The 13,872-nt window shown below is 37.2% G+C and overlaps 1 protein-coding gene across 2 annotated transcripts in view; it reads left to right on the top strand.

Moving 5' to 3' along the window:
* The first annotated feature begins 3,755 nt into the window (after positions 1-3,755).
* Positions 3,756-13,872, top strand: part of LOC118846281 (myosin-1) — a 32,864-nt gene continuing 22,747 nt past the window's right edge. The window contains exons 1-10 of one of the 2 annotated variants that reach the window (XM_036754632.1): positions 3,756-3,962; positions 4,049-4,192; positions 4,299-4,455; positions 7,203-7,230; positions 9,193-9,304; positions 9,397-9,489; positions 9,618-9,681; positions 9,876-9,974; positions 10,063-10,166; positions 10,240-10,378. In XM_036754632.1, coding sequence (XP_036610527.1) covers positions 3,759-3,962; positions 4,049-4,192; positions 4,299-4,455; positions 7,203-7,230; positions 9,193-9,304; positions 9,397-9,489; positions 9,618-9,681; positions 9,876-9,974; positions 10,063-10,166; positions 10,240-10,378 — 1,144 coding nt within the window. In that variant the 5' untranslated portion in view covers positions 3,756-3,758. Of the gene's footprint in view, positions 3,963-4,048; positions 4,193-4,298; positions 4,456-7,202; positions 7,231-9,192; positions 9,305-9,386; positions 9,490-9,617; positions 9,682-9,875; positions 9,975-10,062; positions 10,167-10,239; positions 10,379-13,872 lie in introns of both variants that reach the window. The other variant, XM_036754630.1, reaches the window with a different exon arrangement.

Raw genomic sequence — 13,872 nt, 5'->3', positions numbered from 1 at the left:
TTCAAATCCTACCTCAAGACAAGTCACTTAATCTCAGTTTTCTCATTTGTAAAATGGAGATCATAGCACCTACTTCCCTGGGGATAAAACTGGATAATATTTGTAAAGCACTCTACAAACTTTAAAGCGCTATATAAATGCTAGCTATTATATATACCATGCCCTTTCCCATGCCTAAGTCTTGAAACAGATCCTTATCCTTTGATGATTGTTTCAGTCCTGATTAAATGATTTACTTTAAAATGCATGCTCTTCATGTAGTCTGTTAGCTTGATACAAAGTGAATTTAGGTGATCTTGGAGGTTTCCAGAAAGGACAAAAGAGATACATTTATCATCTGATATTCTCCACATCAACCAAGAGATATGCATTGTATTAAGCAATTAAATGAGTATTCTACTGTAATTGATTAAACAGATATGGTCCCTGCTTTAGACAGACAATACCAATATGAATTGTCATAACAGATATATCAACAATATGAAAAACACTTTAAAAGTTCAATATAAATATTAATTACATATAAAAATAAACACATAAGCAATATATTTAACCATAGTAGCTATAAAAGGGAGAAAAGATATTATTTGGTGCAAGGGGACAGGAGGGAGGGTCATAGATATTGTATACTTCAATAAATATCAAAAGGAAATTTCTAACTCAGGGCTTATAGAAGTCAGATTTTTCAAGCTTCTTGGTTGATGAGAAGCAAAGAATTGGTGACCTTATTGGGAGAGCATTGCAGGCATCAAAGGGTGCTCTAAAAAAGCTGGCAAATGGGAATGAAATGGTTAAACAGGGTTAAGCAACTTTGTCTCAAAAAAGTCAGGGAGACAGACTCAGGGATAGACAAAAAAATGAAGTCTATCTTAACTAATTTTTTTCACTTAAACTTCTATGGATCTTATGAATAAGCAAAATAATTTGTATCAAGGCTCTCTCTGCCTTCATGAAAAAAGGCATTTTTTTTTACCAGTAAAGAGCTTTCCCAAAAAACATATTTGCAATTATTTAGAAAGTTTTAGAGTCTGAAAAAGACAACACAGTGGGTTGAGTACAGTAGGCAACAAAATCCAAAGATCTTAATCCTTAAACAAGCTCTCTCTTAGACAACACCTACATTATAACAACATACTCTCTCAGATCACTTTCAGATTGCTCCCTTCCCGAATTATTTATAGGAGATTGATTCACATACTTACTCAGTATGGGATAAAATATTTCTAATTATATCCAAACATCTTTATATGAATGAGAATTATGCTAGGAGACTAGATTGCCAAAAAAAAGTTTTGCCAACAATGTTTTGACTTAAGAAAGAGGAGGAGGCTACATATTTTCCATATTTGATCCTATAAAAGTGCCTTGTGGAACGAGAATGACTTGTCCTTCCACATAAAGCTTCAAGGTAAGTGTGTCTGAGGATAGCTCTGTGTCTGCAAGGGATGGGAATCAAGGAAAGTATGTCTGGCTGTCCACTTGCATGCCACTCATCCTTGGTCCTGCTGCTTCTGGCAGTCCTTTCAGTACAATATCAACTTGATCTGTACGGATTTAAATTAGATATTTTAATGTTCCCAGTCATTTTCAAAGGTTCATATTTTAAAGCTAGGCAACTGCTGGAGCCTGAATAAGTCAATCAGAAGGAACTTATTCTTTTTCTCACAGTTCTGACCTTCTTCAAGATTGCATCTTCAGCTGTAAAACAAAAGGTAAGATCCTATTTCTATTCCCTGGATTCAGAAAGGTTGGTTTTTTAATGTGAGTTTTATTATCCCCATTCTACAGCTGTAGAAATGAGTAGTGGGATCCCCTGCAGTGGAATGTAGAGGGGGCAACCAATAGTAAAAGCATTTTCCTCTGCATCTCTTAGTGCCTGATGTTGCTGCATCTAAACATACAGATTTTTACTATGAATATGCAGTAGTTATAACATGAAGAGGCAAATGGGGCTTCTGGAAGGGTTTCTCATCAAATCCAAATTTTGCCCCACAAGCAAACATTTTCTCAGATCTCTATATAGCATGCATTTTTGCTTCTATCATGAAGGCGATATTTGATACGATATTCTTTTGATGATCAAATTACAATGAGCAGGAAATTGCTGTGTTCTGGAATAGTATTCTTTACTTGTAAAAGTGTACTGGTTTTTTAGTCAAAAGTGCCTTATGTCAAAGTGCCTTGTGTCAAAATGCACAATTTGAACTTAAATTTCTAGAGATGAAGTGTAGTAGATGAGTACACAATGTTGAATTGTCTCCAGTAACTTTGCAAAATATAAATTAAACCTGTTTCTTGATTCTCTACCAGTAAAATGGAGCTAAACATGTTTGCGAAGCTAAGGTAGAAGAACCATTTTAATCCTGTTATGATCCTCACAGCAGTCTATTTAACATCAATAGGATGACATTATCAAGTCCTTAAGAAAATTACTCTCAAGAAAATAATCACAATATTACATTCCTGTTATTACAAAATCCTCTATAATGATGATACCAAAAAAGAATTGATGAATGGCATTTAAAGTTGAAAGGGAGAAGAATCTTTTTAGGAAAATGGGGACACTCAAAGCAATAGCGGAAAAGCAGACTGGAACAAAGAAAGCATAAAGTATAAAGGACATATAAAGAAGACGCTGTGAGGGTAAGCAGAAAGGATGCTGTTCTTGGAGTCAAAGCTTGAGCCACAAGTCTGGGTTCCCAAACTTACTGGCTGTCTCACCTTGGTCTAGTCATTTAAGCTCCTCTGAACCTGTTTTCCCATCTGTAGCATGGGGATTATAACACACATTAAAAAAACCACCACCACCACCACCACCACCACCAACCTTCCTAACCCCTTGTTTCTTTCCCTCCCTTCTCAAATTTTCCTAGAAAGCTTTGTCTGGATCTTTCCCTTACACATAGTACATTCTACCTTAGACCTTAGGATCGTAGGTTTAAAATTAGATGCAACCATGTAGTCCAATACATAGAATAAAAATTCTTAATACATATTTGTATGTATATGTATGCTTGCATATATATTCTAAACATACTATGCTACGTAAAAGTGAGCTATACCAACATGATAACAGTATTTAATAAAAAGTTTTCCAAACAATGGAAAAAACATAGCAATTGTTCTTTAAACAATATAGCCTTTAACAAAACAATTATTTTAATGAAAGAACTTTCATTTATTACAAAATAATTGCTATTCTATTATTTTTTCTATTTTCAGTTTACAAAGTATATGTTGAGAGTATACTAGGTATGCAGCACTGTGCCAGGAGCTATGGAATATACATAGGAAGTGGAAAGTATAGGCCCTGCCCTCAAGGAGCTTGCAGTCTACCTGAGAACATAACCGTACATGAAAATGCTAGAGAAAGATAACTTAGAGAAATGTCTTGGGTTTTTTTTTTCCAATATAAGCTCCTGGCTAAGCAGCTGCTCCCAGTCTATGGCACCCCATGCAACCACAGTTATGAAGTGATGCTGTGACAAATGAGGCAGGGATAACAGTTTAAAAATGTCACAGTAGGTGAGCCAAAATTTTCTCATTCCAAAGGCATGACTGGTTTCTGACCACACTTGTAAATGGCACCTGGGATTAACATTTCACCTGAAACAAAGCCAGGGAATTACACACGAACAGCATTATGCTTAGAGATAAACTGGTAAGAGAATAAAGTCCAAGTCCTGAATTTTCACTGTCCTATCATTTTTTCCCCCTCTTAAAGTCTTCTTCTGTGGAGCCCCAAATAATCCACAACCATGAGTTCGGATGCTGAAATGGCCGTCTTTGGGGAGGCGGCTCCTTACCTCCGGAAGTCTGAAAAGGAAAGGATTGAGGCCCAGAACAAGCCTTTTGATGCTAAGTCATCTGTCTTTGTGGCGGATCCTAAAGAATCATTTGTAAAGGCTGTTGTTCAGAGCCGGGAATCTGGAAAGGTGACAGCGAAAACAGAAGCAGGACAGGTGAGCAAGCTCTCTGTAGGTTATTCCAGCTGTTTTGTATCTCTTTCATTTATTTCGTACTATATTTTTCTATTTTTCCCTAATAGACCGTGACTGTTAAAGATGATCAGGTGTTTCCCATGAACCCTCCCAAATATGACAAGATCGAGGACATGGCCATGATGACTCACCTGCATGAGCCAGCCGTCCTGTATAACCTCAAAGAGCGTTATGCAGCCTGGATGATCTACGTGAGTAAAGTTTCAAGAGTTCCTTTTCAGTTATTTCCTTGAAAAATTTCATTCTAATTAGTTGCCTAATTGGTTGTTATGTGCTTCTAATTCCTTTTTCCTGCAGACCTATTCAGGCCTCTTCTGTGTCACTGTCAATCCCTACAAGTGGCTGCCAGTGTATAATGCAGAAGTGGTGACTGCCTACAGGGGTAAAAAGAGACAAGAGGCCCCTCCCCACATCTTCTCCATCTCTGACAATGCCTATCAGTTCATGTTGACTGGTGAGTGATTCAGTTCTTTGTAAAATTAGTTATGCCATCAATTACCGCATAGGAGGCATCTGAGGCTTTTACGTATAGCGTCTCTTTAAAATTATGTGCCCTTTGCAAAGAAATTTAAACAATGAGTTTCAGAATAATAAATTAGAATAGAATCAGAATATTATTATTTAAGCCAAATCTCTCCAGAGCCTAGGCTACTTTTTTGTCACCAATTATTAGAGATTGTAAGAGTTCTTAAAGTATTACATTACATTACAAAGATGATACATTGCTGACCTACTTTCAAAAGGGCATAAGCTTTGAATTGCTTTCCAGTAGTAGTGATATGTAGTACTGATCCATCCATCACCTCTCATTTGGTCTTGCTTTTGACCAACGACATTTGTGAGATGATTGGGGTATAGTCTGTGGCTAGGAAGTAGAATTTCCTCCCACTTCCTCTGGGAAGCTTATTGGTCTACATGGAGATAAAATTCCCAACCTTAGTCTTTTGAATTAGCACTGCCTTTTCCTGAGCACCAGCAACTAAACTAACTAGCTCAGACATGATTTAATGTCTCCTTATCTAATTAGTCAGGGATGTGTAATAGAAAGAGCTCTGGATTTTAAGTCAGAGTCCTGGATTCAAATCTTAGTTCTGTCATTTATCACAGTTCTAGCTGCATGATTTTGGGAGAATCACTTCTCTCTAGGCTTTATTTTTTTTCAACCATAAAGTAGGAGGTTGAAGAAGATCATCTCTAAGGACTTCTCTAGTCTAACTCCTAGGGTCTTCCTGTGTTCCTGACTTCCCATATTAACCAGGGGCTGGAAGAGAATGTGTAATTTAAGCCTGCAAGTGACAACTAGGGAATCATTCTGGTGATCTAATATGTGATAACACAAAATTAAACTAAAATGAGCTTGTTTTTTGTGCTTAAGAAGATAATCACTTTATGCTCTTCTCACCACAAACACAGAAGATTTTGAGATAAAGGTTGACATACCTACATTCAGGTAGTAACGGATTTTGCTTTTAAAATACCGAGTTTTTCTTTGTATACCTGTAGATTTGTGAGAGGGTAGGAGTAAAATTAATTATATCATAGACTTCCATCCACTAAAAAAAGATAATTTCAGTTCTCTCCAAAAGCCTGCAATATTCATAGAGAAGAGGTCAAAATAGTACCTTCACTTAAATTGATAGAATTATATAGAAAGGGAGAATTTTTGAGTTGGAAGGGGATCTCAGTGATCATCTAGTCCAGAGGTGGGGAACCTGTGGTCCTCTAGGTCCTCAAGTGGGACCCTTTGATGGATTTGTTCTGTGAAGTTTAGATTCGGTCAAGGGGCCACACTTGAGGCCCTAGAAGGCCACAGGTTCCCACCCCTGAATTCTAGTACAACCCATATCCCCCAAAGAACCCTCATTATAACATGCCCATCAAGTGGTCATCCAACCTCTGCTTGAAGACCTTCAGTGAAAAGAAACCTACCAAAACTTGAGGCAACTCCTTCCACTTTTGGACAGTTCTGATTATCAGAAAGGTTTCCCTGGCATTTTAAAATTTCTTCTTTTGTATTTCCTTTTATTGTTTGTTGTTGCTTTAGTCGTTTCAGTCATGTCTGACTCTTTGTGACCTCATTTGGGGTTTCTTGGAAAAGATATTGGAACAGTTTGCCACCTCCTTCTCCAGTTCATTTTACAGATGAGGGAACTGAAGCAAGAAGAGTTAAGAGACTTACCCAGGCTCACACAGCTAGTAATTAAGTGTCTGAGGCCACATTTGAACACAAGTCTTCCTGACTCTAGGATCAGCATTCTATCCACTGTTCCACCTAGCTACCCCTTTTGCACTTCCACTGGATCTTAAATACATGACTGGAGAGTTTATATTTTTGAGCAAGGAGGAGATGTAATCAAATACATGAGAGGTAGATTATTTTTATATCTGTATGAGGAGGGAATGAGACTAAAAGTAAGACGTATAATTAAAAGTCTACCTCAGTATCTCTGATAGAAACAAAATTAGGGTAAGAAATGGAATTTGGATCAGAAAGAGAACCCTGATGAAGGAACTCCTGTGGCTTCCCATCACATGCAGTTCTAAATACAAACTGCTTTGTTTGGCTCTTTATGACCTGACCCTTCCCTCCCTTGTCAGTCTTCGTGGACTGTGTTCTAGCAACTTTAGACCACATGCTATTCCTCAAACATGCACTGCAGCTCTTTTCTCCAGCTGTCCTCCATGCTTAGAATGCCCTGTGTCCTAACCTCTGCCTTTTAGTTCCCCTGACTTCCTTCAAGACTCAACTCAAACCTGGCCTAGTCCAGGAGGCCTTCCCTCGGCTCCCCCTCTCCATCTCACTCCTCCACCTCAGAGGCTAATGCCTGCTTCTCTCAGAGAGCCTTTTATCTTTCCTGTTTAGATCTGGCTGCCTAGTTGTTTACTTGTCTCCACCATTAAAATGTCAGCTTCCTGAGGCAGCAACTATGTTTTTGTCTTTCTTTGCACTTCCAACACTTAGCACAGTGTCTGATATATAGCTGGTGCTTAATAAATGCTTTATTAATAAAAAATACTACAATAATCTAGGCTACAGGAGAATAAATCAAAAGAGTGAGTGTTCCCCAGTTTAGACATTCAAATGCTGACACTGAGAACCAATACATCATTCTACTGGCAGTCAAAATGTCTTTTTTCCAGGCTGTTAATACATGTGGATTATGCATTTACTAAGTATCTCTCACTTCTTTTATCTTTCAGATAGGGAGAATCAGTCTATCTTAATCACGTAAGTATTTTTCTGCTAACACCAATGAGGCATTTCAGCAGTTATGACAATGAGACATAAGAGAAGTAGAAAATTTCTTCAGTCATATAACAAAAACAGAATTAGACAGGTCTGCACAGAAATTTTCATTTTAATCTAAGTTTTAGATTTCATCTAAATGTAAAACTATGGTCAGAGGCAGGGAGAGAGGGAGAGACAGACAGACAGACAGACAGAGACACAGACAGAGACAGAGACAGACAGAGACAGAGACAGACAGAGATAGAGACAGAAACAGAAAGACACAGACAGAGACAGAGAGAGAGAGATGGGGGAGAGACAGAGACAGACAGACAGAGACAGAGAGACAGAGACAGAAACAGAGAGAGACAGAGAGACAGAGACAGAAACAGAGAGAAACTCAGGCATTTCACACGCTGACCTATAACACAAGGAACAACCTAGGGAATTCCCAGCCTAGTCTTGGCCTGTTGGCTGCTGAGAACAAGAGAAGATGAGTTTGATTTGAAATAATAATAAACAAAATTTGAATTTATATAGCACTTAACAGTCTACTAAACTCTTTCCTCACAAAAGCCTGGTAAGGTGGGTAGTTCAAATATTAATAGCTCCAAGTTCTCTTTCTACTGTACCATGTGTGTTCTCCTGAAGGCACTAGCATAAACAGTAGGAGACTGTGAGTACTAGAAGCACTGAAGTTTTGAGTCAGTAAACCTGTCTACATTTTTTGTTTTTCTTTTAGCCTGTCTATTCCAGAGAGGGGTCTCTCTTGTCTCACAGTGCTTACTAGTGAATAGAAGGCATCACATTTTTAAAGCATACTTGGAGCAATGCACACTATAGGAATCTTCTTGCAGCTTTCTGAACATGTAGTCAGATGAAAATACCATCATAGATAGTAACGAACATTATTATCATGCTCTCTCAAGGTCTCCTTATCTCATTCCTAGATTCTAAGCTTCATAGGAAGAAGGATTGTCTTGTTTAATCTTCCTATCTTCTCAGCATCTAGAACACTGGTCTGGAGCGAGTTGCCCAAACTTTTTCTGAAAAACTGTTGAAGTGGCTTAATATTCTCCCTTAGAAGAAATTCTCAGTGCTTAGCATAATGCGTACAGAGCTTAGCACATAGTAGGTGCTTAATAAATGCTAGTTGACTGGGTGATTTAACTTTAATATTCTGATTCCTTTTTCAACAAGAATTTATTAATGGCATATATATTATAGAACCTTGTGGAAAATGAGATGGAGAGTGTTAGAGAAGGGAAAATAAAGGAAATAAAAGACATGATCTCTGCTTTTTAGGAGTTCATAATCTTGTTATAAAGATAAGAAATATATTATTAAGTAACAATGTAAGGCAGCATGTGAACTAGTATCCAAATGACAACCATGTTGCACAATGGATAGAGCACTAGACTTGGAGTCAGGAAGATCAAAGTTCAAATGCTGCCTCAGATGATTTATCTGGACAATTCACCTCACCTTTGTCTGCCTCAGTTTTCTTATCAGTAAAATGAGGATAACTGCATTTCCTTCCCAGGGTTGTTGTGAGGACAAAATAAAATAATGTTTGTAAAGCACTTTGCAAACCTTTTAAGTGCTACATAAATGCTAGGTATTATTATTATATTATGAGTGGCACAGATAAATTCTATGGGAATTTTGAGAAAGGAGAAAATAATGTTACTTGGGTAAGAACCATAGTGGAGTAAGCTCTTTTTCCTCCTTGGCCAAAGCCATCGCTTGTTCCATATTTTTCTATTTCTAATAAGCATGAAATGTCAGGTGCCTAGGCAGAAAGACCTGGAGAAAGTAGAATCATAGAGTTGAAATCCAATGTTTTGTCTTTTCCATCATAGGAAGATGAATAAAATATTGGTTCTAGTTTAGGGTGACTCCACTGTTTCTCTAGCTGAAGCTCTTGAAGATTTTGTATTTACTATGATTCCTGTTTGGCAGTGGAGAATCCGGTGCTGGAAAGACTGTCAACACCAAGCGTGTCATCCAATACTTTGCAACAATTGCAGTGACTGGGGAGAAGAAGAAGGAAGATTCCTCGGGAAAGATGCAGGTGAGACCATTACCAGAAGTAGAACGAAACCTTTCCCTGTGCTCTGAGGTATATGTACAAAGTTCCTAATATCATAACTTGTTCCTCTTAAGGGGACGCTTGAAGATCAAATCATTAGCGCCAATCCACTGCTGGAGGCTTTTGGCAATGCCAAGACCGTGAGGAATGATAATTCTTCTCGATTTGTAAGTTTTCTGGTCTCTTGTAAAAGATCTGTCTTTGGTATTTATTTCCACTAGCATAGCTAATAATTTGATAAATATACTTGTTTGCCTTCCATGTTTTTATAGCTATATATTTTTTTCATTTCAAGGGTAAATTTATTAGGATCCACTTTGGTACTACTGGGAAACTGGCTTCAGCTGACATTGAAACCTGTAAGTGATTAGAGTCAACCACTAAAAGTATATTTGAATAACTGTCCAAGAGGTAAATGAGTTTCAGCAGATGACAATTGATTGCTTGAATCCCTTAACATATTCTACTCCTTTAAATAATGAAACTTGTAAATTTGTGCAATCTGAAACTCTTCATTAATTTCTGATTTTGTTAATTATACATTCTCTTTCAGATCTGCTAGAGAAGTCTAGGGTTACCTTCCAGCTAAAGGCTGAAAGAAGCTATCACATATTTTATCAGATCATGTCAAACAAGAAACCAGAGCTGATTGGTAATTAATAAGGGAGAAAGATAACAGCTTTTAACAACATTTCAATGTTTTCCAGTGTTTTAAGACATCCATTCTTCCTTTCCTACAGAGATGCTTCTGATCACTACCAACCCATATGACTATGCCTTTGTCAGTCAAGGGGAGATCACTGTTCCCAGCATCGATGACCAGGAAGAGCTAATCGCTACGGATGTAAGTAAATGATAGGGGGCAAAATTAACCAATTTTCTAGTACATGGTCTTCACAGAATTAAATGTCTTGCAGAGTGCTATTGATATCCTGGGCTTCACTTCTGATGAAAAAGTGTCCATTTACAAGCTCACGGGGGGTGTCATGCATTATGGGAACATGAAATTCAAGCAAAAGCAGAGAGAGGAACAAGCTGAGCCAGATGGCACTGAAGGTATTTACTAAATCCTCATCTACTTTTAAATAAGTGGGGGAAAAAATCTTATCCTTAACTTATGTTACCCTTGAGATTGAACTCTTAAAATGTCCTCTAGAAAAAAAGATACCATCAAAAATGACTTACTGATTATCTAGTATATGGAGAATTCTGTGATGGAAGCTGGAAGATGATAGAAAAGATATGTAATATATGGTCCCTGATCTCAAGGAGCTTTCAATCTAGTTAGACAAACAGAATATACATATATAAAAAGATAGGTTTAAGCATGTACAAGATGCTTAATGAGTGATACTGACAATTAATGGAGAAGCTCAGAGGGCTAAAGGAATCATGGAGGATGTAGAACCTTCAGCCTTGAAATAGATATTTAAGAATTAAGAATTCAAGTATTTAAGAATTACTGTTGAATTTGTGGTTACCACAGGTGACAAAACACTATGAACTCAAAAAGTGGATCATGTTATATTACAAAGAGCAGTGAATTTGGAATTTGGAACCTGGTTTTAAGTCTTGGCTCTGCCATTATTCCCTGTGTAACTTTAAGCACATTCCTACCTCTCAGGACATCAATATCTTCATCTATAAAATAAGAAGTTTGGACTAGATGCTCTTTCTTTTCCTTCCTTCCTTTTTTCCTTCCTCCCTCCCTCCCTCCCTCTTTCTTTCTTTTTCTTTCTTTCTTTCTTTCCTTTCTATTAAGTTCTTTTCTTTTCTTTTTTTGAGGCATTCAGGGTTAAGTGACATGTCCACACAGCTAATAAGAGTTTGAGGTCAGAAGAATCCTTCCAATTCTAAAATCCTGTGATGTGCAGGAAAAGCTTTCTGTTCAAGTATATTTGAATCAGTGACAAAGTTGGTCAGGAGTTTTTGAAAGGTTCTCTTGAAACTATTTCAAGCCTTCTTGTGGTGTTTTAAAAGACCTTCCATACTTCAGTGTTTCAGGTATCTACAACTGCATTGGTAGTAGTGGTCCCTCATCTCAGACAGATATAATAATAATAACTTTATTTTTTTGGCTGGACTTACCAATGGTGTATGTGTGGGACTTGAACTTTTTCTTTTTACTTTGACACTAGGTCTATATTTCCAATGTGAAACAACCTTTCAATATTAACAGCAACAATAATGACAAAAACATTAAATAGTACTTAAATGATCTCACAATTTTTGTCTGTATTGTCTCATTTGATTTAGTAGATATTCATAAAGTCAAGTCAACAAGGATTTATTAAGCACCTACTATGTCCTAGGCACTCTACTAAACACTGGAAATAAAAAGAAAGGTTAAAACAGTTCCTGCCCTGAAGGAGCTTATAATTTAATGGAGAAGACAATATGCAAACAATTGTTTACAAAAGATATATAAAGTATAAATTAGAAATAAACCTAGAAGAAAAGTACTAGCATTAAGAGGGACCAGAAAAGTCTTCTTCTAGAAAATAAGATTTTCACTGGGACTTGAAGGAAGTCATGGAAGTCAGAAAGAAGAGATTAGGAGTGAGAGAATTTCAGACATGGGGAAAATGTACAGAGTTGGGAAATGGTTGTGTGATAAAAAAGGAGGCCAGAATCACTGGATCATGAATTATGTGGAGGAGAGTAAGTTATAAGGACACCTGAAAGGTAGAAGGGGATCATGTTATGAAGGACTTTAAAGAAAATATTTATGAATGTAAATGTTGAATAAGTTGTGTTATACGATTGTGATAGAATACTACTGTGCTATAAGAAATGACTAGTTGGATGATCTTAGAAAAACGTGAATAGACTTGCACAAAATAATGAAGAGTGCAATGAGAAGAACCAAGAGAATATTGTATAGAGTACCAACAATATTGTTTTAAGAACAACTTTAAGTGACTAAGTCATTTAAACTATCACAAATACCCAAATTAACTACAAAGGACATATGAAGGAAGACACTATCTGCATCCAAAGAAAAAATTGATAGAGTATGTATAGAATAGCTTTATATACGTGTGTGTATTTGTGTCATGGTAGTCATCTCTAGGGTAGTGGGGGAGGGGGAACAGAAGAAAAAAAAGAAAGTTACATGATAAATTTATTATATATTTAAAGGGAATAGCAAGTTGTACATAATAGATTTGCAGTTTCATGTACAATCATCTTGTTTTCTATTCTGCTTTGTTATGGAAATGTTTGTCTTATTAAGTTCAGAATAAATAATTTTTTAAAAAGGAAGTATAAGGATTTATATTTGATTCTGGAGTTAAGAAGGAGTTATAGGGAATAGGGAAGTGAATAGGGAGAATAGGGAATAGGGAAGAGACAAGGTCAGACCTGTACTTTAGGAAGGTCACTTTAGCAGCTGAATGGAGAATTGACTGGAGTGAGGAGAGAATTGAAGAAAGACCAACTAGAAGGCTATTATAATAATCCAGGCATGAAGTAATAAAAGCTTGCATCAGGGTGGTAGCAGTGTCAGAAGAGAGAAGGGGGCATCTATGAGAGATGTTACAAAGGGAGAATCCATGGGACTTAGCAATGAATTGGATAATGGTGAAAGAGATTGAGAAGTCAAAGATGATACCTAAGCTGAGAAGACAGAGAGAATGGTAGTTTTCTCAGAGGGAAATTAGGAAGAAAGGAGGGTTTGGGGGAAAAGATAAAGAGTTCAATTTTGGACAAGTTGAGTTTTAAGATGTCTACAGAACATCCAGTTCAAGGTGTCCAACAGGCAGTTAGAAACGCAAGACTGGAGGTCAGAAGAGAGATAAGGGTTAGATAAATAGATCTAGGTATCATCTACTTGGAGATGATAACCGAGAACAAGGATGCTGATAAAATTAGCAAGCAAAATAGCATGGAGGGGGATGAAAAGAGAGCCCAGGACAGAGCCTTGGAGGTCACTCATGCCTTGCAAGAGTAACCTGAACGAAGAAAGGAGACCTAGAAGAAGTGGTCAAATAGGTAGGAGAACCAGGAGAGAGCAGTATCGTGAAAACTTAGAAGTAAATATCAAGGGGTAGAAAATGGCTGAGTTCTGAAGGCTACGGAAAGGTCAAGAAGAATGAGGATTGAGAAAAAGCCATGATATTTGGCAATTTAGAGATCACTGGTGTCTTTGGAGAGAACAGTTTCAGTTGCATGATGAGTTCATAAGCCAGAATACGGAGAATTAATAAGAGGCTGAGAGTAAAGGAAGTGGAGGCATAAATTATAAATGACTTTCTAAAAGAGTTTAGTCATAAACAATATACAGTGATACGGGATATACAAAGATATACAATGGTGAGGATTGATTGACCATGCGAGACTTTTTTGATCATGGGGAGACATGGGCACATTTGTAGGAGTAAGTAAGCAGCTAATAGAAAGGGAAAGATTGAAGATTAGAGAAAGTAGAGACAATCTCCTGGATGTAGGGGGGCTACCCTTGGCCAAGAAGAAGGGCCACCTCTTCATGTGAGCCAGTGGAGAATGGAGAGATAGTGGTGGAAGGCATTTGGATAATATGAGATTAGGAA

Source organism: Trichosurus vulpecula, chromosome 4 (genome assembly GCF_011100635.1).
Source record: "Trichosurus vulpecula isolate mTriVul1 chromosome 4, mTriVul1.pri, whole genome shotgun sequence".
NCBI classification, from domain to species: Eukaryota; Metazoa; Chordata; class Mammalia; order Diprotodontia; family Phalangeridae; genus Trichosurus; species Trichosurus vulpecula.
Note: the sequence above shows the minus strand (reverse complement) of the source record. Positions and strands in the feature narration are given on the sequence as shown.